The sequence below is a fragment of the Lepisosteus platostomus genome, chromosome 9, assembly GCF_059453375.1.
Source record: "Lepisosteus platostomus isolate fLepPlt1 chromosome 9, fLepPlt1.hap1, whole genome shotgun sequence".
NCBI lineage: Eukaryota > Metazoa > Chordata > Actinopteri > Semionotiformes > Lepisosteidae > Lepisosteus > Lepisosteus platostomus.
The window spans coordinates 43632384-43656785 of record NC_142619.1 but is presented as its reverse complement, the minus strand read 5'-3'; the positions used below and the strand labels follow the sequence as shown (position 1 = coordinate 43656785).

The window sequence follows — 24402 nt, the reverse complement described above, 5'->3', positions numbered from 1 at the left end:
GCTTCCCCCTGCCCAAGATAGCAGCATGTAGATCATGGGTGATTTCACAGGCGCAACAATCACAGCCACCATGGAGACAAGGTTGACAAGGAACCCATTCCCTGATGGAACACTGTCCAGATTACCCCACTTTTACCCAGCACAGATCAGATCTGTCCCTTCTCGGAAGGTTTGTGGAGAAGGGTGTTTTTCCTAAGAAGAGCTGCACCCTTGCTCATGAGCTATTATCTCAGCACTGACAATAGAGCAGCATTGCTGCTGAGGAATTTTCCCTAATTCAGATAAGAAGAGCAGCACTTAAGGTAAGTGTTATTTTTTCCCTTCTGGGGGCTGTTCCTTGCACTTGTTTACCTCAGGGCCAGGCTTATTTCAATACTTATATTTTCTTTTAAAGTCTTGTGCATCTTGTGTGTCTGTGCTCTGAACCCACCTACACCCTGTGCCCCTGTTGTGGGCTGCCCCACATGGCATCACAGTCTGCACATAGGGACAATTTAGAGACACCAATTAATCAAGCAAGTATGTCTTTGGAAGTTGGGATGAAACTGGAGAAATTCATAGCAGTATTTTTATCATTTTTTGTAAATGTTAATGTCTGCAATATTTTAATGAAAGTTGTTGTAATTTCTAAACTGGCACAACTTCAGGCCTAATTTGCATTTTTCAGCCTAAGGTGTTCCTTCAAAGTGGCAGGGTGCTATAATGGTTCATACTACTGCTTCACAACTTTAGGGCAATGGACTCATTTCCTGATTGGGGTGTGTGTCTGTATGCAGTTTCCATGTTCTCTCGACATTCAAGTGGGTTGTAGCTGGAGTCTTTCTTCTGCCTCCCAGGGATAAAGATGTAAGGTGTGATTGGCTGCTTTAAATTGTCTAAATCAGGAAGAAATGGTTAAAGCAGGGGTAATACTAAGGCTTTTATTCCTGGTACATTTATAATGGCAAAACAGTGTGCAAAGAGAAAAATTAGAAATATGACAAAATAAGGTTTATGAGTCTAATGATCTTCTTTCAGTTGTGACGTTTCAGATCTGTTGTTCTGATATTCTATCAATTTATCTGCCATAGGACATATTTCAAATAATGTGACAATTTGTTTATACAGTATATGTCAATTCTTACTCTTTCACTCTTGGTGAAATATTTGGTAAACTATTTAAACTGATATGATTTATTTTTACTTTGTGATAAAATCTGCATCACTTTTTAGGTAGATTTTTCAAATAAGCCTTTCTAAATAAATATTTGAATGGAATATTGCAAATAAACAGTACTCAAACTGTATTTGTGTTGGAATATTATTTTCTTTCAATGTAAATATTACGTTTCACAACTGATGTGATTGATGTAGGTTTTAGAGCTGCTATATAGTGCAGGTTATTTTCTTATTATTTAATGTATTTTGACTGTGTCAAGGTTTTGACTATTTGACCATTAAAGGCAGTAGTGGCCTTTAAATTGTCCTAACTAAATCACCATGTATCCAGATTAAATTCCCTTCTTAAATCAGTTGTTAAAGCAATTCACCAGTGGTGGATGAATTGGGTTCTCTCCTTTGCTGTATGTGAGGCACTTTAGGAGCCTTTTGGATGAAAAGAATTCCATGAGTACTGGACATCCATGTGTACTTGATTCATGAAGTACAATTCATATTTTTCAAAGCAGCCACTTGGCAGCCATTTCTTAGTGTTTTAAACTGCTTTACTTCAAATTGTGAGATAAAAAATATTATTTTACTTTTTCTGGCATTTGACTTCTAATTCTTCTACCCTTGCAGTGAGTTTCATAAAATGGATAGACACACTGTGACTTTGACTTGCAAAGTCATGTGATTCAGCATTAGACAGTAGCTACAGTGAAAGAGAACTACAGGTTAAAGAACTGCAGACCTTTATAACATACTGTCTATCTGTAAACCATAATCAGGTATCATGTGACAAACTTAGAACAAAGAGTACAAAGGCGTTTTATTTCAAAAGACTCCAGCAGTCTTTTGTTTGAAATTTTACAACCACACCTGTTTCATTGAAAATGTTAAATATTTGAACATATTTTTTTAGTTAAGTAGGTGTATGCAAACATACAATGATTTTTTTATACCTGCTTTTGTCATTAAACTCAGATATAATGTACAATAGTATATACTGAAAACAACAGAGGAGAATATACGATTTTTCAAAAGAAAGTGGAATTATCTACAAATGAGAGGAGGTCATTTGGCCCAACTATAGTTCTGTGAAAAAGTATTTGTCCCCTTTCAGATATTCTACAATTTTGCATATTTTCACCATTACATTTTGTCAGAGATTCCTGTGAGGGTCTACTAATATATAAAGGGAGTCTTTTGATGGTTGTTTTATTTTTTTAATAAACATTTCAACATCCAATGTCCCTTTGTGAAAAAGTTAACGTCCCCTTAGGTTCAGTAACTGGTTACACCACCGTTAGCTGCAATATAGCTGCTGTGTGGAGATTTTAGTCCATTCTTCATGACGAAATGCTTCAACCAAGTAACATTTAAGTGTTTTCCAGCATGAACTGCTCATTTTGTGTCCTGAAACCATATTTCTATGGGGTTTACATTTGGACTTTGACTTTCTCTAATAGCCTTGCTAGTACAGTATGTTAGGGATCATGCTGTATTAACCAATGGTTCTAATTCTTCTAACCAGCTTCTTCCCAACTTCCTGATTTTTATTGGCTTCATTCATTAACTGATTGAAGAAAGGCACTCTTTGTGTTTCATTGTTTATGAACACCATTATGCATTAGATGAAGCTGAGGTGGAGGCTGTACTAATCCATTACCTGCCTTAAACCACCTAGTTTACTAAATGTCATGGTTTAACCACATCTCATTAGATATAAGGTGTGCAAACAGCAGAGGAATCCTTGCCACAAGCAGAATAGTAGGGAGACACATCCCAATTTACTTGTGAAATGTCATTATTATCCACTTGTCAGGTATACTTCTAAAACATTGATTGTCATTGTCATGGCATTAGAGAAAGAAAAAACAATCAGAACACCAAAAACAAAAATATGGTAGTCAAGGTCATGGAAATTAAACAATACAATGTGAAACTCACAGGATTTTAATGTGACATATAAAAAACATATTTGTTAAAGGAAAGAGGAGTATAAAAAAGACATGTTGTACCTCTCTGCCTACAACCCAAGTTTCCCTCACCCCCAAAGTTTTCACTAAGTAATCCAGGTAGGCATATAATGCAATTCAGGGGGCCCCCACTTTAAATGACCCCAAAAAGTCTTCTGTGTTAAGTCTTACACAACCATTTTGTCAAATTAAATCCTAAGGTTCTGTGTCTTTCCAGTTTTATGGATTGGAGTTTACAAATAATGGAAAAATTAATAGCATTTAAACAGAGACATACAGTACAGTATGTGTGCTAATGACTAGCTAACTGCTAAATGTGAACAGCTAACTGTTAACAGGTTGTGTCATAATAATAACGTATAAAAATAAACTCTGTAATAACACAAAAATATTGAAACATTAGCATCACTGTGATGAATACGCCAACAATATTTCTTCAATACTGATTTGAATGCATTGAGCAAATATTGGTTTGATGAAATCAGAGTTCATTAGTCTTTAAAAAACAAAGTTCAAAATGTAAACAAATATAACCGACACCAAACACCAGGACGCTGAAGGCCTGGTGATCGAGCTGTCAGGTTTGTCCATTTGCTTGAGAGCATCACATTTGTCCCCATCATAACCCTCATAACAGTGGCAGGCAAATCTCTCTCGCAGCTCGGAGAGCTCTTGCTCAGAGTGCCACCCGCTGACGACGAAGCCCTCCTCCTCTGAATGTTCAATCCTGTAGCTCTCTGGGCTGAGGTGCAGGTAGTAGGGGGCCTGCCAGTCCTTCCTCACACACCTGCCGTTGTTCTGGCAGAGGAACTCACTGCAAACCTCCGCCGCCCTGGTCACATTAGTTATATACTGTCCCAGTCTGTGGCTCAGAAATGACTTCACTTTGGAACAGTTATGCTGGAATGATGAAAAATAGAAATTCACGTAGAAATACCAACACCAACAATAATAATAACAAAAAATAAAGGTGAACAAACTATACAATGCTGACTTTTGTCTAAACGTCACGCAGTGCTGCAATAGAACATAATTTGTGTCGAACATCAATATTAAAGAATAACTTTATTGTTCCTTTAATTGGGGTATATTTCAATTGGAATACATTTATATAGTGTCAATGATAACTCTATCTAAATAGCACAAATACCCTTGAAAATAATTATTTTTACTTTGTATAGTTAGTGAAAAACTATTTTAAAAGGCATTTGAATGCATTGAGCAAATATTGGTTTGATGAAATCAGAGTTCATTAGTCTTTAAAAAACAAAGTTCAAAATGTAAACAAATATAACCGACACCAAACACCAGGACGCTGAAGGCCTGGTGATCGAGCTTTCAGGTTTGTCCATTTGCTTGAGAGAATCAAGCTTGAGAGCAAGTCGATGCCTCCATGACCTCGTGGATCACTGACTACCTGACAGGCAGACCACAGTCTGTGAGACTTCAGAACTGTGTGTCTGAACCGGTAGTGAGTAACACAGGGGCACCTCAAGGGACAGTTCTTTCTCCATTCCTCTTCACCCTCTATACTTCGGACTTTAAGTACAACTCAAAGTCATGCCACCTGCAGAAGTTCTCAGATGACTCTGCAATTGTGGGATGTATCAAGGGTGAGCAGGAGGAGGAGTACAGAGGACTGGTCAGCAGCTTCGTGGAGTGGTGTTGGGTGAATGACTTGGAACTGAATGTAACAAAGACAAAGGAACTGGTGGTAGATTTCAGGAGGAAAAAGGTCAAACCTACTCCTGTCTACATCCATGGGAGTGGCGTGGAGATGGTGGACTCGTACAAGTACCTGGGAGTGCACATCGACGATAGACTGGAATGGTCTAAGAACATCGAGGCCATCTATAAGAAGGGACAGAGCCAACTTTACTTCTTGAGGAGGCTCAGGTCCTTCAATGTGTGTAGTAAGATGCTACATATGTTCTATCAGTCGGTGTTAGCGAGTGCCATTTTCTACGCAGTGGTGTGCTGGGGCTCTGGGATTAGAGCAGTGGATTCTAAAAGGCTTAACAAGCTCATCAGGAGAGCAAGCTCTGTCATTGGGTCTGACCTAGACCCCTTGGAGGTAGTGGCTGAGAGGAGAATGGTGTCCAAACTAGAGGCCATCATGGACAACATCTCCCATCCCCTCTATGACAGGCTTGCAGAAATGAAGAGCACGTTCAGCAATAGACTGATTCATCCACGGTGCCACAGAGAGCGCTACAGGAGGTCATTCTTGCTTTCTGCCATAAGACTGTACAACGCATCCACCTTGCGTCTGGGCAGAGGCAACATTGACAGTGACCTGTTTCTGGACTGAACGCATCTACACATCTACTGCTACATCTGTTCTCTTTCTTTTTCTTTTAACGTTTACAACTGTTTTTTGTGCAATATATGCCAGGGATCTGTGCAATACATTTACATCTATATTTATATCTATATCTATATTTACATCTATATTTATATTCATATGTGTGATAGATTTTTCTGTTCTAGTCTGTTTGTGTACTGTTCTGTTCTAGTCTGTTCCTTGTGTGTCCAGACTGTGAGTAACTCTTGTATTGTATTGTATGTATTGTACTATTATTATATAATTTGTTACACTGTGGCTGTGTTGTCTGTGTTAAGCTGCTGTTGCACTGCAATTTCCCTCACGGGATCAATAAAGTATCTATCTATCTATTTGTGCTGTTAAGCAAAAATATAAGCATTTGTATATGAAGAGGATTCTTTTTTTAAGAAACAAACTTAACAAAGCTTGTATTTCAGATAAATCCCACTTTTTGTCTAATCATGATATCCATCCATCCCTTTTTTTACTGCTTTGTCCAATTCTGGGTTGCAAGGGAGCTGGAGCCTATCCCAGCAATCACTGGGCACAAGGGAGGGTACACCCTGGATGGGACGCACACATACACTCACACCAGGGTCAGTTTTCCCAGATGTCTCAATTAACTAGCCAGTATGTGTTTGGACTGTTGAAGGACCTGGGGAAAACCCTACACACACTTGGAGAAAATATAAATTCCATGCAAAAGCACTGTGAGGAAGCAATGCTAACCACTGTACTACCATGTTACCCCTGATCTTGATATATATGCTGTTAAATGTACAGTATCTTGCAAAAAAAAATAAAGACCTTGGACTTACCCTTGAGGATGTTAGATTTACATCTCCCCAGATAACAAATCCAGCAGCTCCCAAGGCAGCACTCTCTCCAATGGTGTGGATAAGGTCTTTCTAAAAAGAAACAAACACTTGAATAACAGATGATTTATAATTAATAAAGTAAATATTATTGGTGACACACTAGGGAGAAGTGGCTAGGGATCTGGACTCTGGACCAGAGTACTTACTGTATGTATGTTCAAATCCCACATGCAATGTTGTTGCGATATTCTTGAGAATCTTGCTGTCTAAATGGATATTCTCCAGGTCATAATTGTAAATGGGAATTCAAATCACAAAGAATAATATCACAAAATAGGAAAATGCATTTACGAATATTTAGTGGGAAATTAAGGGTTAAGAAGTTTTGCCTTATGTTCCTATCCATATTTTTTATATTATACTCTTTTCACTATTTAGTCTTATGTACTCATATGTGTATCGCATAATCAAAATTATGATTTTTTAATTATTATTTATGTGATAAATAGTATTATGTTTTTTGCCTTGCATAAACAATTCAAATGGGTTACATTGAATTGTAGTGTACACATCTCACCACAAGATGGCGGGTACATATTAAAAACGTACAGACTGCTTTCACTTTTAATAATAATAACTATTTTTATTTTATGTAGCACCTTTAAAAGAGAGGATTTGTGCTAAATACATTGCCAATAAAATAAACTAGAAGTTAAAATACCCAAGAATTGTTTCTAAATATAAAAGAATGTATAAAACTCTGCAAAGGCCATATGTCCTGTCACAGGACTACCCACCTAAGAAAGTCAACTCACATTGCAACACTTCAGCAAAAGGAAAGAAAGCAAATAGCTGCATATACTGTATACAGTACTGTATGTGTGCAAACTTGTCTGACAAACTTACACATTTGTCTATCATATATTTACCTCTGACGCTTTGTTTATGTATTTTAGATAAAAATGGATTTTATGTTTACTTATTTTAGAGGGCAATGGATTACATCATCAGACACCCTGCAATTGGAAACACTAAATTAGTAGATGAGCTCACTTGTTAAGCCAGGCAAACCTGCAAACATTCGTACTGACAGACTTAAGTAGTCTGTTATTCTTTCTGCTAGAATGCTGTATCTAAACACAAACTATGACAGAAAGAAAGAAAATTATTTCTTGCAACAAAAATGTCAGTTCAGTAGTTAAAGGCCTTATTGAAGGGACACAGTTTCTTCTGAAAAAGTCAGCAGAAATCAAAATAAATTACTTTATATATTACACTAAATATTCTTTGTGCAGTGATTGTATCTTTCAGCCAAACTGAAAATGATTGCTGCCAGGTAATCAAATTTAATTTCTTTTTACAATAGAATTCAGTTTTCTAGTTTCCACTTTAATCCTAGAATCTATTTTACAGTGAAGTATACACTGCATTTTCCTGCTTTCAGTCTAAAAGTCTTAGGCTATCCAAAGGCAAATACTGTAGTATAACTGTATCATTACTGTCTTGTATTATTACTTACATGTCAGCTTCTGTGTTTTCCCAGATGCACTCTTTAATGACTTTTATATAGTTTACAAATTCCACTCAAGAAGTGTGAGTACAATGCTGTTTACTATCAAATCTGTATTGTCTGAATGAACCCTCGACGAAAGAGTGGCATTCATTGTTTCTTTGTAACAGCTTTGACTCACTAGTCAATTTCCAGCAATACACTTTCTAAATCTACTTTTCTATCATATACTGTAGTTATGAGCATATTAGACTAATCAAGTTTGTTATTATTTGTTATACTTCTACTGTTGTTTTTTTGCTTAGAAATTACCGTAGAAAGAAATGACAATGCTTCATCCCGGTACCCAAGTCGAGTATAAACGAATGTAGGCAAGTCATAGTCCATAGATGTCATTGAAGCAATTCTTAGAGATTCCAGGACTCGAAACTGTGCGAAATACAAGTTGCTGACACTGTCTGCATGGGATTTCTTAATAGCTATGGAAGGAAATAGAGCTGTGCTGCTGTTCCATAGCCAGAAGAGCTCGTCGTTCCTCAAGCTCTCGAGGACAGGACAGGACCCAGTGTAGTTATTATCAAGAAGATTGTAATTGTGGCAGTCTGGGTAGAGGTAGTAGCCCCAGAGTCCATGGGGCCTAGTTTGAATGCCTAGTTGAATTGTTCTCTTCATGAAAGCCATGGCACTTCTCTCAAACCTTGCTTGGGCTAAATATTCGATTTGCTGAGAGGTAACATTTATATACCCCTTAGAAATAAGATCCCTGGATTTCCTCCTGTATATGTCCTTCTTCTGCCAGTTTCGCAACCACTGTGGCCTCCAGTATTCCCAGTCAATTATTGCCAGTCCACTGAAATTTTCAGAGGGAATATAAAACTTGATGTCTTTATCAGCTTTCTGCAAGTGCGTTTCCAAACTGCAGTTCTGTGGGAGGCCACCATTCACTGGCAGTCCCTCTTCTGTGTAGAAGGGGTAATGTCCCAGTCTGTTTGCATAAAATATAGTCACATTCTGACCCCTTCTTGAAGCTCTTGGGCTTCCACTGATGTGGAACATTTCTAGATTGACACTTATGTTATACTTTGTTGTACAAAGGTCAAAAGGTGCATTCCAGGCAGCAATAAAGGGCTTTCTTCCAATCAAGGGAAGCTTGGCAGGTTTCAGTGCAAATGAAGAGCTAATAAGAATCAATGCCCACAAGCAGGTCAAAATATAAGAAAAAGGTGCAGTATGCTGGAAAGTGGCATGGGATGTCACGTTTGTCATCATGCTGTTTATATCTCACTGCAGACCGGTTTCATTCAGCCTAAAAAAACAAACAAAAACAGCATTAATTACCCTGTATTAATAATGAATTACTTTGATATAAAAAATATGTCTGGTTATTATTTTGGTATTGTAGATAGACACTGTTTGATTTGTTTTTCTGATTACCTCTGGAATTCTCCATAATTCTACTTTGATATATCAAGTACTTTGTAAAAACAATAATTTATGATTTACAGCATCTTTCTAGATCTGTGTCTGTCTTCTTTCTCAAACTAACTTGTTGACATTCATTTCATTTCTTTTTTAACTATGTGCCGCATCAGTCTATGGATCAGTCCGAATTTGTATGGTAAAACCATTAAAACCTCAGAAAAAAAGCAGCCTATACCCGAAGGGTGAAGAGGTTACAGACTGTGCAGCAGTTCACACCCAGAGATCTGACCAAACTCTAAACCAGAGCTCAGAATTCATTCTGCCCACATAGTTCAAATGATAGCCATGCCTTCCAAAGGACACAAATATCTTACCAAAATTAGAACACACGACAACCTGTTTATTTGGAGCGTGTGCAGTGATACCACATAACAATAGCTCACAGATATTCTCGCTTTTGCCTGTTAATTTAATGTAATTCTGGTATCCCTTTCATTAGAGGTAAAACGTTTCTTGTTAGTCAGACATGAGCCCTTCATAGTTAACTGAGGTAAAATCTAGCTACACTTATGGATACATCCCATCAGTAATTGTTGCTACATGTGGAAAACAGCACAGAATAATGGTAAAAGCAAACAGTTATAAAGTAGAGGTTTATCGAAAGGGAAATATGTACATAATGAACACTTTTGAAGGGGGTTTATTGCTTCTGTTTTTAAATACACATGTGGCCTGGGAGGAGAATAACTGATTTCAGAGCAAAAACTAAGTCTACCACAAGGTGGGGGTGTTACAAAAGATTTTCTTTTCATCCATTCACATCATACAGTAAATCCTTTAATACATTCAAACAAAATAGATGAAGATACAAAAAATACTTGTTTCCCTCAAAGATCTGTATAGTTTTGTTCTTTTCTTTGAGTGTAGGATGATGAGAGTAAGTCATTTAATGTATGTGACAGAGGATTAAGGGTGAAAATATTGAAAATTAATCGAGGTCAGAGAGCAAGAAGTACAGTATGTGCCCCCTCTTTAGTACTCTCACACCTGAAAAAGGCTCCACAGCTGAAACTTTGTTTTTTCTTTCTTTCTAAATTACTAACCTATAATTTTAATTGTTTTTGCATATATTTTATACTGTGAAATTCCAGAGTAACTCTTAAAACATAACTCATTCTAAATGCTCTTTCTACACATCATCACCTTATGATAACATTCTTCCTAGCTATTCTCTGCATTTATTAGCCCTACCCATTGGGAACCAGGCTCCTGTGATAGGTTAAATAAAACTGGACACCCATGGGATGCTATCTTGTTACATTTTCTGTTAGATTTTAGGTATGCTTCATCCATTTCATCCAACAGACTCCCACAGGGAATAGCACATACTGTACACTAGACCAGTTTCCCTCTTTTCTCAAATGGGGGAAAATATTTAAAACAGATCCCATTATAATGATTATACTAATGTTCTGTAATCATGTACTATAATCATGTGGATTAATAAGGATCTAGGTGCTACTGTATATAAGTTGAAAAAATGCAATGGTAATGATAACAATTTATGGTACAAGCAGCAGCAGTATTAGAAGTGATGGAAAGTAGTAGCAATACAGTCTTTTGCTACAGTATCATCCTTGGGTGATTAATGCGTTCATTCAGATATCCTAACCTTTAAAACTATGCTACAAATTGAAACTAGGTGAGTCAGACTGCTTATAAAGTTAAACAAACTATATCATAACCATATCATACAATATCACAACTGTTTAAATACTTTTTTACATTGTTGGATCGAAATTACAAATTGCTAGAAAAGAAAGAAACAAAGAAAGATTTTAATGTAGATGATAGTACAGTACCTGCAAGACTATGTGAGCAGCAATTCCTTAATAGAGTCCTGAGCAATAGTAGCACTACTACAAATCAGGATTTAATCTGCTGTTAGAGACTAATAACTCTATTTCATAGCATGTTTTAAGTCATGGATTCAGTAAACAGGTTAGCAAAAAAAGTTCCTAAGCTAAATAGTACTATCATGTCTTATTCTTTTTTAGATTGATTAAAGTCAGATTTTAGCTAAGTGAAGTATAATGTGTGTGTCCAGCTTCCTTATATTCATATTAATCGAAGTTTTATTATTTTTCAATCATATACTAGTTAAATGTACAGTATGTATTTCTTTGTGGTTGTGTTGGAGTGAGGTACAGTATGTACAGTATGCTGACCATTCTTGCAGTATACACTAATGCAGTATTGTATATTTTTATACTACCTCAGAAATCTCAGATTTTTCAAATTAATGTTTCATGCATTTAATATAATGAGTGTTTGATGAAAAATTTCCAAATTGATTAATTAAAATACACATTACCAGCATTAAATACAGTAGATATGCAATTTAGAAAAAAAAACAAAAGAGTTAAAAAATTAAATAGCTGAAAATTACAAAGATTTAAAAAATGCTTAAAAACTTAAGGTACTAACCTAGCATTTATAACAAATCGTGATAGTCTAATAACTAATCAGAAAAAAATATTATAATCATATAGTAATCAAGCATAATATGCCAGATAGATTAACAATAATGATTTTTTTTTACCCATTGGTTCCATGCAGCTCCAAAGTTTCAAAAGAGAACAGTTGCTTGGTTATTAGAAGACCATGTTTTGCTTCAGTCTGCAAAAAGTGAAACACAAGCCTCCCAAAATGTTTTATACAGAATGGAAAGTTTCCTGAGAGGAGGGATTTAAAAAAAAATAAAAGCCTATGAAAAACCACTACAGAGCATAATTAAAATGATGCAGAGAGACAGATATTCTGTCGGATGTATAGTATTATCCCATTGACTGCATGTCAGCATGTGTGTTATCCTTTGGTAATGACAAAGCCTATTATTACATTTTTAGTGTCATCCAGATTAATTAGTATTACAAGAGTTTACCAGAAGCATGTGTGCATTGCGCCTCAATATTCATGAGGCATGTTGATTCCATGTAGTATGTTATCATACACCATGCCTCTGCTTTTAATATAATATTTATGCACTGCAGCATCAACTACAGTAACAACAAGCTAGATTTGAGAAATAAGAATCTTACAAATTTCCACAGTAAATTAATTTATCTTGCCATTTTGGGGCAGCATCAATACATTATATGATAACACCCTCTTGATTGTTTTCTTTATTTAATTAATTTTTCATTTTTAAATACTTTAAATTATTTGGTTATTCAAAGTATGACCTCATGTTAAGTTTTATATAAGTTAACTTTCAAAATTAAAGTTTGGTGTTTAACCACAAAGCCTAACACAAATATGGTGTTTTGTAACCCTCGCCAAAAAGTGTATTTTGAAAATATATACATACAAGCCATTCCAAGGTTAAAAAGGGCTTTTAAATTTATATTATATATTTAAGTCAAACAGACAATGAGAGATTAAACCAAACCGTAGATGCCAGTTCCAGTATGTCACTGATTCTTTATCAAAGTTTTTCTTTAACCAAACATACCAAAATCGATGATACCAGAGGCACCAGCTATACCATCTTAAAACAGATTGCTTGGACCATCAATTTTAAATTAAAAGGTCAAATTATTTCTTCTATGTTCCATAATGTTGCTCAATCAGTTAATCTATGCCATTATCCCATATTACGGTTTGATTTTATTAACTGAAAAGACACTTTAAGCTAAAGGATGTTTTATCCTCAAAAGTTTTCCTCATTGTCTCAAATGTAGGAGATCATACAGTATTTAATCTCTACTGGGCTGCTGAGGTCACATTAAACAACCATTATAATAAAAAACCTAACACAATACTATTGTGATACCCTTCCATGTTGTAACATATTGTAACGCAACGGGGGCTCAGGCAGGCGCCCTTGCCGCATTAGGTCGGCCCCATCCCGACTGGAGGCTCGAACCCGGGACTCCCGCATCTCTCTGCAGCGACCTAGCCCCGTGAGCTAAAGAGATATCTCTCTACAGCCCAGTAGCTGTAGTCCTACTATCACAGGGAAGGGCGGTGACATCACCTGCTCTGGTACGCCGGCTCTTACACAGTGCCTGTCGGCCGTATGCGTTACAATATGAACAGTATGAGCTGAGACACAATTCTTTTTCAAAAACAATGCTGCCCTCTTTAAATACATTACTATTGGTTCTGACAAGCAGAAACCCTCCTATACAGTATATTGAGACAGCAGCACTGACCACTACTCCACAATATTGCCTTAAACAATGATCAAAAATGACTGTTTTAACATGTGTTTTTTATTACAAAGATTGTTTGCTTCAGTGGTTTTAAATTGAGAAACAGCAGAACCAGAGTTGCCTTGGACAGACTGGTGGGCTCCTTTTAAATGACTTTGTTACATCCACTGAGATATTCAGAGCCGGGGATTGATACAGTACATACTGTAGTTTAAAACAGTACCCTTATGCTACATTAACTTGAGCTTTTAATGTGATACATATCTCAGAATACAGAAGGTACAATTGTTGGTAAGTGACGTATCTTTAGAAACACCAAGCAGATTATTATCATAAAAGATTTTTATGCCTTGCTTGTTGAATAGTGAGTAATATTATACCAACTGTTTCTCTAAACTGAGAAAGCAGCATAACATGTACTATTATTTTACTGCACAACAAACAAAATTATAGTTCTCAAGTCCTGACAAAATATAAGTATAAAAGAAAAATCAGAATCTACTGCAGTGTGGGGCATTACATTAATTCCATATATAGAAAGTATAATAAGCAACACAATTACAAGGAAAACAACTCTGGTTGACCTTTAAGATGTCTAGCATATACTCAGCAAATGTCAGTGTAATCTAGTTTAGGTGCATTGATTTGTATTGCATATATTTATTCTATCTTATCTTACTCAACATTAAGGTAACATAAATGTATTCTATTCAATTTTAAACTTTGCAAACGCTACATTTAAAATAAATGTTAAATGTATCAATTTCAAAATGAAAGAAAATACCTTTAAAATGCCTTTAAACCACAATCTGTTACTCTTCATTGTAAAAATAGGCTAACTTCTGTGCTGACCTTGAGAACAAGAGTCCTGTAAGTTTTACACACACAATTCAGTTGCCAGCTGTTAAAGTCTTAGAAAACAGTTGAGTTGACTTCGTGTTCAAAGAAAAATAAGAAACAATTAGTTATAAACAAGTGACTAAGATGAGAGGACCACAAAGACTGAAGTTTCTCATCCCTGATACACACATTTCATGAATAGCTTGTGTTGATCTACTGTAAAGAACAATATTAAAACGTACTGAAAACAATACAGTTCTTCAGTGACTTTAAATGTAATAATTTAGAAAAAAAATATTTATATGATAACTGCACATATAAAAGTAAAAATATTTTGTGGTCATTACATATCAAAACTAAATACTGTAATCACTTTAATTTCAATGCCCTTACCTTCTGTCTGCTCCTGGATTGTAAATGTTAAATGCCTACCATTTAAACACTGTTTCACTCTTAACTGAGAAATAATTTGCTCTGACACTGTCAAGTAAGGTTAGTGAGTTCAATACTTCATTCGAAAATACAAATTTATCACCTTTATACAGTCCAATTTTAGACTGTTGTAATTTTATTTTTCCTAAGGGATATGAGTCACTTGTGTCTTCCTTTAGGCTTGAGATCATCAAATGTTACTCCTACATCTTTTGTTCTATAATTCATTTGACTCCTTAGACACAGGAAATATATGCTTCCACTGCTGGCATTGAGAGTTATAGACATCAACAGATTTAGTTTGATTTTACCATCTGTGACACAGAGTATAAGGTTATTAATGCTATAGACTGACACACTTTAGTCAATTGAAATTGCCTTGGGCCAGAATTCTGGCAACTTGCATCAATTTATATTCCAATCCAGCAACAGCTAATTTAGATGATCTCCCAATCTCCTCCAAATGTACCTGCACAGAGCATTCAAAACTGGCCACTCAGTGTTGGGTAACACCGTCACTACTGTCTCAAATTATTACAATATTCTTGTATCTTCTTATTTCATTTGACTCTGTACTGGACTAAATTCCATTCTATGTCACTAATTCCCAAATGAGGATAAACATTCAGTAACTCCTGTTATGAACTTGCATATCTTCTGTCAGCAGCAACATTTACATATATTTCTAAATAAATATTAAATTGCATGTGTTAGAATGCTAAGGAACTAAGGAGGGCACACCGAAACTAACTCATTTTGTGCAAATTAGATTCTCCATTTCAGGCTAACAATTTCTACTGTCAGGAGGTAACCCCCAATAAGACCAATTGCATCTTGCGATCCAGTTCATCTGGTGGGATCTTAATCCCATTGTTTAAGATTATGAACACATAAGAAAGTTTACAAACCAGAGGAGGCTGTCTAGCTTTTAGGTAGTAGTAGTAGTTAATTCATCCAAGGGTACAGCCATCTCCTGAAAGAAGCCAGTGTATCACCATCACCAGCACGACAGGATAACTGGTTCCAAACTCCCTCAACCCTTTGTGTTTCTAAATGTTCTTCCATAATTTGCACTTGTGTCTTATGGTTTGTGTTGATTTTGAAGAAAACCATTGAATTTACTTTGTCAGTGCCAATGTGGATTATAAACATTTGAACCAAGTCCCCTCATAGCCATCTCCATCCAAAAAGAGCAAGATTCTGTTTCAGCATACAACATTCCTGGAAAAGTCACACTTATCTCCACTGAGAAAGCAATATTGCTTGGCAAAATGGTTGCCAAAATGGCACACAATATTCTAAACGAGATCACATTACTGCATTTCACTATTTAAATTGAACATTCCTAAATTTAAACTCTAGAAATCTAGCTATATTGTATATCATACATTTCTGCTTACCTATTTAATGTCCCATCTAAAAAATAAAAATAATTTGTTAACACTTAAGTCTTTTGCAGGTTACTTCTCCAAGCTCAGTGCTTCTAATTTATATTTACATTTTAGGTTTTTTACCAACTGTTACTATACCAACATCTATTCCACTGATATAAATTAGACAAAGCAGTTACCCTATTGTATTAGGTGTTGTATTAGGTTACCTTAATACAGATCCCAGTGCTGTAGGGGGTGCTATCCTTGGAATGAGACATAACATAACTTCTGGCTACTAACACTAACCTTACTAACATCCGCAGTACTATTAGTAAGAGCAAGGATGTTAACCCTGGTGTCCTGGATGAATTTAAAACAATTCACTTTGGGCTTGCATAAATCATTTTATGTTTTTAATGTCCTCCTGCATTAAATTTGTGCCAGATCTCACTTCTTCACCTGATCTGTGTGTAGGACTTGCTGGTGCAACCATTCAGGATGGGTGCTGCACTTCAATATAAGATAAGGTAGGTGTCCTGTACTATACAGTATATGTAAAGCACTTGGGTTGAAAAGTGCTAAGCAAATGCAATCCATTTTTATTACATGTTGTATTTTTTCATCTTACAGCTATTAAAAGAGGATCAGCTATTCAAGCAACTAGAACCCAGAGGAAAATAATCCATTCATACATTTTAACCACTTTATCCAATACAGCTGAAGCCTATCCCAGCAAGCAATAGGCGTATGGGAAAAGACATCCTGGACAGGACAACAGCAGGGCAAACACAGACAGTAACACAAGCACACTGACACCAAAGCCAATTTTTCCAGAAGCCAGTTAACCTCCCAGTATGTCTTTGGACAATGGAAGGAAACCAGAGTACCTAAAGGAACCCCACATTAACACAGGGAAAACCTACAAACTGCAGAGATAGTACCCCACAAACTGAACCCAGGACCCAGTGGTGTCCCAAGGAAAATAATATTAATCTAAAATAAGTTGTTTTTTTCTCTACCAAGTAAGGGGCTATTTGTGGGGTAAGTCAAGTTTTGTTCCAAGAAGATTTGCACAGAAATGTATCAGTCTTGGAACATTTGGGATCACTCTGGACAAGCAAGCAACCAATCTAACCTCAAACATCATCCTCCCAGCCAAGAGTAATGTATGATTTCTAAATGCTTGTCATACTGAGTCATTTGGCACTCATCTTACTCCATGTCATGATTTAGTAAATGTCTTCTCAGTTTTATATAATGTATTGAAATGCTCAGGAGTGTTAGGTAGACTCACTGCTACCTGTAAAATACGGGTGTTATATTACTGTGTTCAATATGCTAATATTGAAAACAATCAAGATCTACTGACATGCTTTGAATACAGATACTGTACAGTACTACAGAATCTGATGTTGATTCAAGAAAGAAAAAATGAAATTAGTGAATTCTAATTTTCACAGCTAATGTGAAAAATATTCTTGGGAACATCTCTACTTCCTTATAGTAGTCAACCCAGAAGCAAACTAAATTATCACTTATTCCAATAATTTTGGCTTAATTATGAATCTCAAAGTTTCACAAACACAGTTGACTTCTTGTCAAAACAAGGACCTAATGTATTACAGAAAAGCCTCAATTTTGTTCTTGCACATTTACAAAAGCTTGTTGTTGTTTAAAATGTATAAGGTCCCTAGGGCAGCCCACATCGACTCGGTGACTACAATGAAATAACTACAGGGCTCATCTTAGAACTGGGGGAAGGGAGGAGGTAGGAGAAAGAAATGTTTTCATTTGTACAATGATATCCACAAAAGCACCAAATCCCATGTAGTACTGTATATGGTGTAGTTGTACTGTATATACAGTACACATTTAGCAAACAAACTTTGAAAGATAAATACTTAAACATCACAAGGAATTCTTTAAATCTGGAGAGTTCTTAATAACAATTGGAATTAGAGCTGCTGCTTAGTGTTTCCCAAAAAAGTATGTTCCTTTGTCAGGAGTTCTTTGTTCTCAGGGGTTTTGTTGCTTTTACTTGACTTCTTATTTCAAATATTGTTTTAAATTGCTGTAAAACATTTTCTTCAAAGCTGTATTTGAAGCAAGGAATAAAAAACTGTTAGCATTTCACTGGTACATCAACAGGCTATTTTGAAATACTCAGTAGTGAACACTGTACTGCAGTTTCTTGCCACACATTCTTGAAAATTTGCTTTGTGAGGCCTGTTCGGGAGTCTTTTAAATGGGATTAAACACATTACATCTAGTGGAAGTTAACAAAATAGAAAGAAGCCATTACAGCATATAAATAGTAAAATATACTGAGCATCAATACAAACTTATGACTCTAAGCATGTGTATTTTTACAAAAATAGAGCATATTGATTTTCTATATTGATTAAATCACCTTATTAACAAGGGAGTTAATTTGGCACAGGTCATGAGATGATTTAACCTGTTGAATGTCAAGGCTTGGTGAAAATAAAACAAAAATACAGAAAAGGAACAAATATGACCTATTTTCATGAAAATAACATCATTGTGCCATTGCTGTGACAGAGTCTGGATTAAGTTACTTCAGGCTGGACACACAAGCAGTGGAGCCACGTCCTGCAGAGTCAAGGTTTTGCATGGATGAATGCCAGCAGGACAGGGTGAAGAGATGCAGATTAATCAATGGGGACGTCCAAGCGTAATGCTGCTACAGAACTCATGCAACCTGAGTCCTGGGATCTCACCTGCTGCACTTACTGTGGTTCAGATTTGATTTGACAATACTCCAGTAGTACAAAGAACATCTTCATGCCGCTCAAGCAACAAAGTCTTTCTTGCTAGATGAGATATCTATAGTATGTAGCATAGATGCCTGACTTAAAATTGAGCTTCCTTGAACATTTGTGGGAGCTGCTAGGACCACCTGTGCCATCTACAGGTGTCAAAAACCAGTGAACTGACGTTGTCCAGGCACTATAATGAAGTTAAAATGGGACATAAGCCCCCAAACAGCAACCTCATGCAAAGCAGGTAATGAAAAAAGGTTTTTAATATTTGATATTGTGATCACTAACCCCTAAATAATGACACCTGCATCGATATCTGTGATATATGTAATTAAATAGAATTACTGTAATTTGTAAGGAGTTTTACCTGATTTTGTAACTAGAAATAGCATCTAACTGGGTAAAAATACCATATACCCTATTTAAATGTCTTTTCAAGTGCAGCAAACTAAACCCTTTCATTCGCTGTACACATTGTAATTTAGTTGTTTCCATGCACATTTGCAGAATATGAAAACAGGCTTTTCTTGTGTACTTAACTCAATCTGTTTTGGGAAACAAAACCTCCTTATGAAAATGAATACTTGGGATATGTCCAATGTTCACAACATATCTTTTTTATAATCATTTTTCTTTAAAATATGTGGCACATTTGAGTTTAATGATAAGGACATAATTTCCCTCAATGTATGTTTACTTTGGACTGAATTCCTTACAAAGCGGTAGGTTTTCAAAGGCACCCAGGATGTTTATACAACAATCTAGTTAGGTAAGAACGAACTGTATGTTAAAAAGAAATAATTGTATCACTCCATACATTTTCTGGCCTGTAGATTGTTTACTCATTCAATATGTAACTAAAATACTGTATATCTTAATACTTAATACAACCATGTGACTTTCAAAACATTATAAAAATAGATATCAATGGTTACTCTGATGATAACCCCTGCCATTGTCTTTCTTTCTAATGAAATGACTGTTTATTCAACATAAGCATTTAACATACTGATAATGTAGGATTTCTCACACTTCCACTTTTTAATTTAGACTGTTCATTTATAAAGGTGCTTGGGATAAGAGTTAAGGCCCTTACAAGAGGCAATGGTATTATATATGTAATTGACTTTCATTTTCAGTGTAACGTCTGCCTATTTCCAGTCCAATATACTGTATATAGGAACACCTTTAAGGGCACGTGACAGGCGTATCTCTGCTCTACCCCTGCTGGGATTTGATAATGATTGCTCATAGGCAACACTCCCTAGGCTCCAATAAATCAAAAGACTGCATCTTCTGTTGTGGGAGGATTGCACACTGTCTGTGTTTCAAGGCAGGTGATGTCACTTTCCATAACTGGTTTTGTGCCTCTGGCCCTTTTACACTAAGACATAATAGACCAGAATATACCCCTACAACTTAATGATTACACGTCTGCTTTGCTTACGCCAGTGCATACATCCCATACAGCAAGTTATTAATGTTATAATTTAATCGATTTTATTTACCACACCATAAATGTTTTCTAAAATCACAGTAATATTACAATCTCATGCATCTTAGCTACCTCTTCTCAAGCTTTCTCTTGAAGCAAAGTATGTATCAGGATTATCAAAATAAAACACAATTATGTTTAATGAGTGGCTTATTGGAGTAGTGTTTTCCACAATGCATTCAATTCAGACTGAATGAATTTAGCACAACCATACACAAAAAGCAAAAAAAAAAATACAAGAATGAAGAGCAAAATGCCACTTAAAAAGAAAACAAACCATTTTGGAAAACAATGAAGCCACTTACAAAAACAAACATCACAATCAAATATTTAATTATGTATTTAAGACTTTGAAACTTTTAAATGCATCTCAACATTTAATGCCTCTCAAAAGGCATAAGTTTATTTTCTTTTGAAACATCTAAACGCAGCCTTAGGAAACTCAGCAATGACAAACAGTCAATTGTTTCTCTAAAGCACAATCAGGAAGACTGCTAAGACACCACAATACCGCAGTTCATGGCATACCAGTGTTAGAGCATATAATTTTAAAAGGGGGGTCTGCATCAGTGTTCAATCTGCAGAAACTAGTAGAAGTTAATTCCTTGCTGAAAAGTAAAATGCCTGAAGAAGGTTCTACAGCCAGAAGGTTGTGTTTTTTCCTATTTCATTGAGCTTTTCAGCATAGACTTAAACCTCTACTTGTTCTTTATAATAAAGGGCCTTGTTTTCAGTACACACAGTCGCACCCTCTAGAACAGTGATCTCCAACCTCCAATTAACTGAGCTTTCATGCTTTTGGAATATTAGAGGAAACCAAAGCACCTGGCAAAAACCCAAACATTCACAAGGAGAGCATGCAAACTCCACACAGAAGCCTTACCTGTCCAGGACCTGTGAGGAAACAGCTGACCATTTATGGTACATGAGTGATGTTAATCCTCTGAAGTGCCATCATTATAGACTGTGTCAATGAAATCAGCAGTTCTGGTTCTTGGTTTTGCAATCCTTTCCAAACATAGAACTTGTGTTAGTCCTGGAGAAGTGGGTTAAGGGATGCTCCACAATCGGGGTTGGTTTCAATAATTTTTGAGGTTCAGATTCACTGAGTCTTTGATGTTATAGGTACTATATATAGGTCCTGTGGGTGACTAGAAGGTGGCAGGTAATTAACTTGCCCAATCTACTATGCATAAAACTCAATCCAGCTCCACTGAGTAATGACATCATTAAAAAATTATTAAAAACATGAATATTTTATCACTACTATATAAGAGAGCGGGATTGTTAAGTTTTAAAAAGTTATTTTTTAAATTAATTGCAATTATCCATTGAAATACATTCAAATGTACTTTCTCACATTAGAGAACATATGATGCAAACAACCCAAATGTTGTTGTTTTTACAATGTCATCATAACTTTCCATACAAGGTATTTATTCATTCTTAACATGAAGTATGGTTCTTAAGCTGAAAGCAATCAAAAATAACAGAAAAAAAGGTAACAGGGAACAGATTTTTTTTGTATTCTGAAATGCCTCCCTACAGTACATTGTTGGAAATGTCAAAAAGGCTGATGTGTACCTAAACTAAACGAGCAATGCAAATATTACAAGAATATACATACATACAGTACAGTATAATTTTAATTAAAATGAAACTGGTATCTGCACACTAACAAGGTAAATCACACAATACACTTATATGACATAGTAATAATGTAATTATATAACATACCAATAACGTAAATCAAGAGAAAAATCTATATTTTACCTTCATCTTTGCAACCTCCAAGTGCAGTACCTGTTAAATAAGAAGTAAGGAGTGAGTTTTCCTGTGCCTGCTCAGTTAAACCTGCTATTATGTGGTGACTCAGTGAACTAACTCAAATTGGTAGCTTGCAGAGAAAAAAAAGTTTTTAAGGATGGGTTAAAGAAGTCTTCTTCTACTGAAGTTTTTCTTTTTTGTTCCCCTGGTTGAATACATTTCCTTTGTATTTCCTTTAGAATCAGATATTTTCTCTACCTCTGTGAGAAACAATGATCTGGTTTAACACTGAGCAGATGGCTTATCCTTCTTTAAAGGTCATAGTCATTTGGCCACAAATAACCAGCTTGCCCTGCTTGTTGAGTTTATTTATTTTACATTGAACAGTTTGAAATTGTGTGCATCTGAGAGAAAAAAGCACACTGACAATTCCACCTGCAAGGCATTTTGTATGTAACAACCCCAATGTGTACGTTTTCTGATTTCACAATTGGAAACAAGTTCAATTTCACAATAGCTAAAGATTGATTTTAATGTCTTTCTTTTTTATATTTGGGAGGATAATAAACTTATAGTAAAGCCAACTAAATGATAAAAAAACATAATTGTTTATATAAAAGAATAGAATAAATATATATTTAAGTCACCAATTTAAAAGAAATCAAGATGAAAGCTTCTGATTTTTTATTTAGTGAATGCACTTGATGTACTTTAAACTTTTTACTATAGTGATGGAAAAATAATAAAAAAAGAAAAATAAGTAAAACTCCATAGATAGAACTGTATTTTCTATCAAATAATATTTTCACATTTCAGCTAAATTTCTTCACAACTGTTTTGCTTCTTACAAAAATGTCTCATACTAACTCAAATGTTCACTGATTCATCTAGTCAGTGTTACTCCACAGGCCTCCAAAGTCATTATGTTACATAAAATAGATGTTCACCTAAAATATAAAACAATATTGTCACTTATAATATACAGGAAATCATCTCCTAGTATTCACTGAAGTCTTCATGGAGTTTATAACAGTATTTTGAGGGGAAGGTTAGATTCTAAGATTTCTGCCAGCAGCCATATCACCCTGTACAAATGGTCACCCACTGAAGATATGCAGGTGTGAACCTGACCTGGTCAGTACCTGGATAGGAGACCTCCTGGGAAAAACTAAGATTGCTGCTGGAAGAGGTAAAAGAGGGGCCAGAAGGGGGCACTCACCCAACGGTCTGTGTGGGTCCTAATGTCCCAGTATAGTAACAAGGGCACTATACTTTAAAAGGCAGGCGCCATCCTTTGAACGAGATGTAAAACTGAAGTCCTGACTCTCTGTGGTCATTAAAAATTCCAGGCTATTTCTCGAAATGAATAGGGATGTTACCCTGGCATGTTGACCAAATTTGCCATTGGCCTTTACCAATCATGGCCTCCTAATAAACTTCATCTTTGAACTGGCTTCATCCCTCTGTTCTCCCCCACACTGGTAGCTGATGTGTGGAGAGCGTTCTGGCGCACTATGGCTGTCATCGCATCATCCAGGTGGATGCTGCACATTGGTGGTGGTGGAGGGGAGTCCCCATTATGGGTAAAGTACTTTGAGTGGAGTGCCAATAAGTGTAAGGAATTAATATTATGAATCTTGCACACTTCTATTCAACTACAATATATAAGTCTCGTACCCAGGACTTCCTTTTATGTATCTCTCTTGCATTCTTCACAGCTAGCTTGCCATTCCTTTTTCAATCACACTATTCTATATATGCTGTATTTTGTCACTCTATTGCTTAGGGTATAACCAAACAACTGAAAAAGTAATGAGTTGAGTTAAACTTATTTCTAAACTGTATGTACATACAGATAAGGGCTGGTTCTACAATTGTTTGTCAATCTCTCTCACTTATACACACACCATGTTTATCTGAAATGCAAATCAGTGGCACTCGCATGATTTTTACACCCACCTTTTTGCAGACACTCATTCCCTGTTTCATTGTGGTCTGAAGGCTCTTTGCTTATACGGGAAACAGGAATGTTAGTTATATGTTATAGATGTTGAATACTGACAAATATTGGTATTTAAACTGAAAGTCCATACACCAAACAAAAATGTCTGTCAGTTATGAATGATTTTTGCATAGGTTCTAGGATGAGATAATTTTCTTACCGCATAATATTCAGTTTTAGATCAACATTAAAATCATAAACTTTAATTGTAAAATCTGCAGATTATTAACTGAATGTTCATCGCAATTTAAAAATAGTATAAGAATATATTAATGTGTCTTCAAATGGTTTGGCCAAC

The 24402-nt window shown here is 35.7% G+C and overlaps 1 protein-coding gene across 4 annotated transcripts; it reads right to left on the bottom strand.

Annotated features, from left to right (window-relative positions):
• Positions 1–2353: 2353 nt before the first annotated feature.
• On the bottom strand, positions 2354–24355 carry hyal4 (hyaluronidase 4). Of its 4 annotated transcripts, none has more exons than XM_088645146.1 (4): positions 22109–24355; positions 8086–9079; positions 6264–6353; positions 2354–4019 (listed from the first exon to the last, which is right to left on the bottom strand). In XM_088645146.1, exons 2-4 carry the CDS (start codon positions 9040–9042, stop codon positions 3618–3620), a joined length of 1449 nt encoding a protein of 482 aa, XP_088501272.1. In that variant the 5' UTR covers positions 9043–9079; positions 22109–24355; the 3' UTR covers positions 2354–3617. The 4 variants fall into 4 exon arrangements, with proteins under 4 accessions (XP_088501272.1, XP_088501271.1, XP_088501274.1 ...); XM_088645145.1 differs by lacking the exon at positions 22109–24355 and adding an exon at positions 11798–12191; XM_088645148.1 differs by lacking the exon at positions 22109–24355 and adding an exon at positions 9431–10925.
• Positions 24356–24402: the final 47 nt, after the last annotated feature.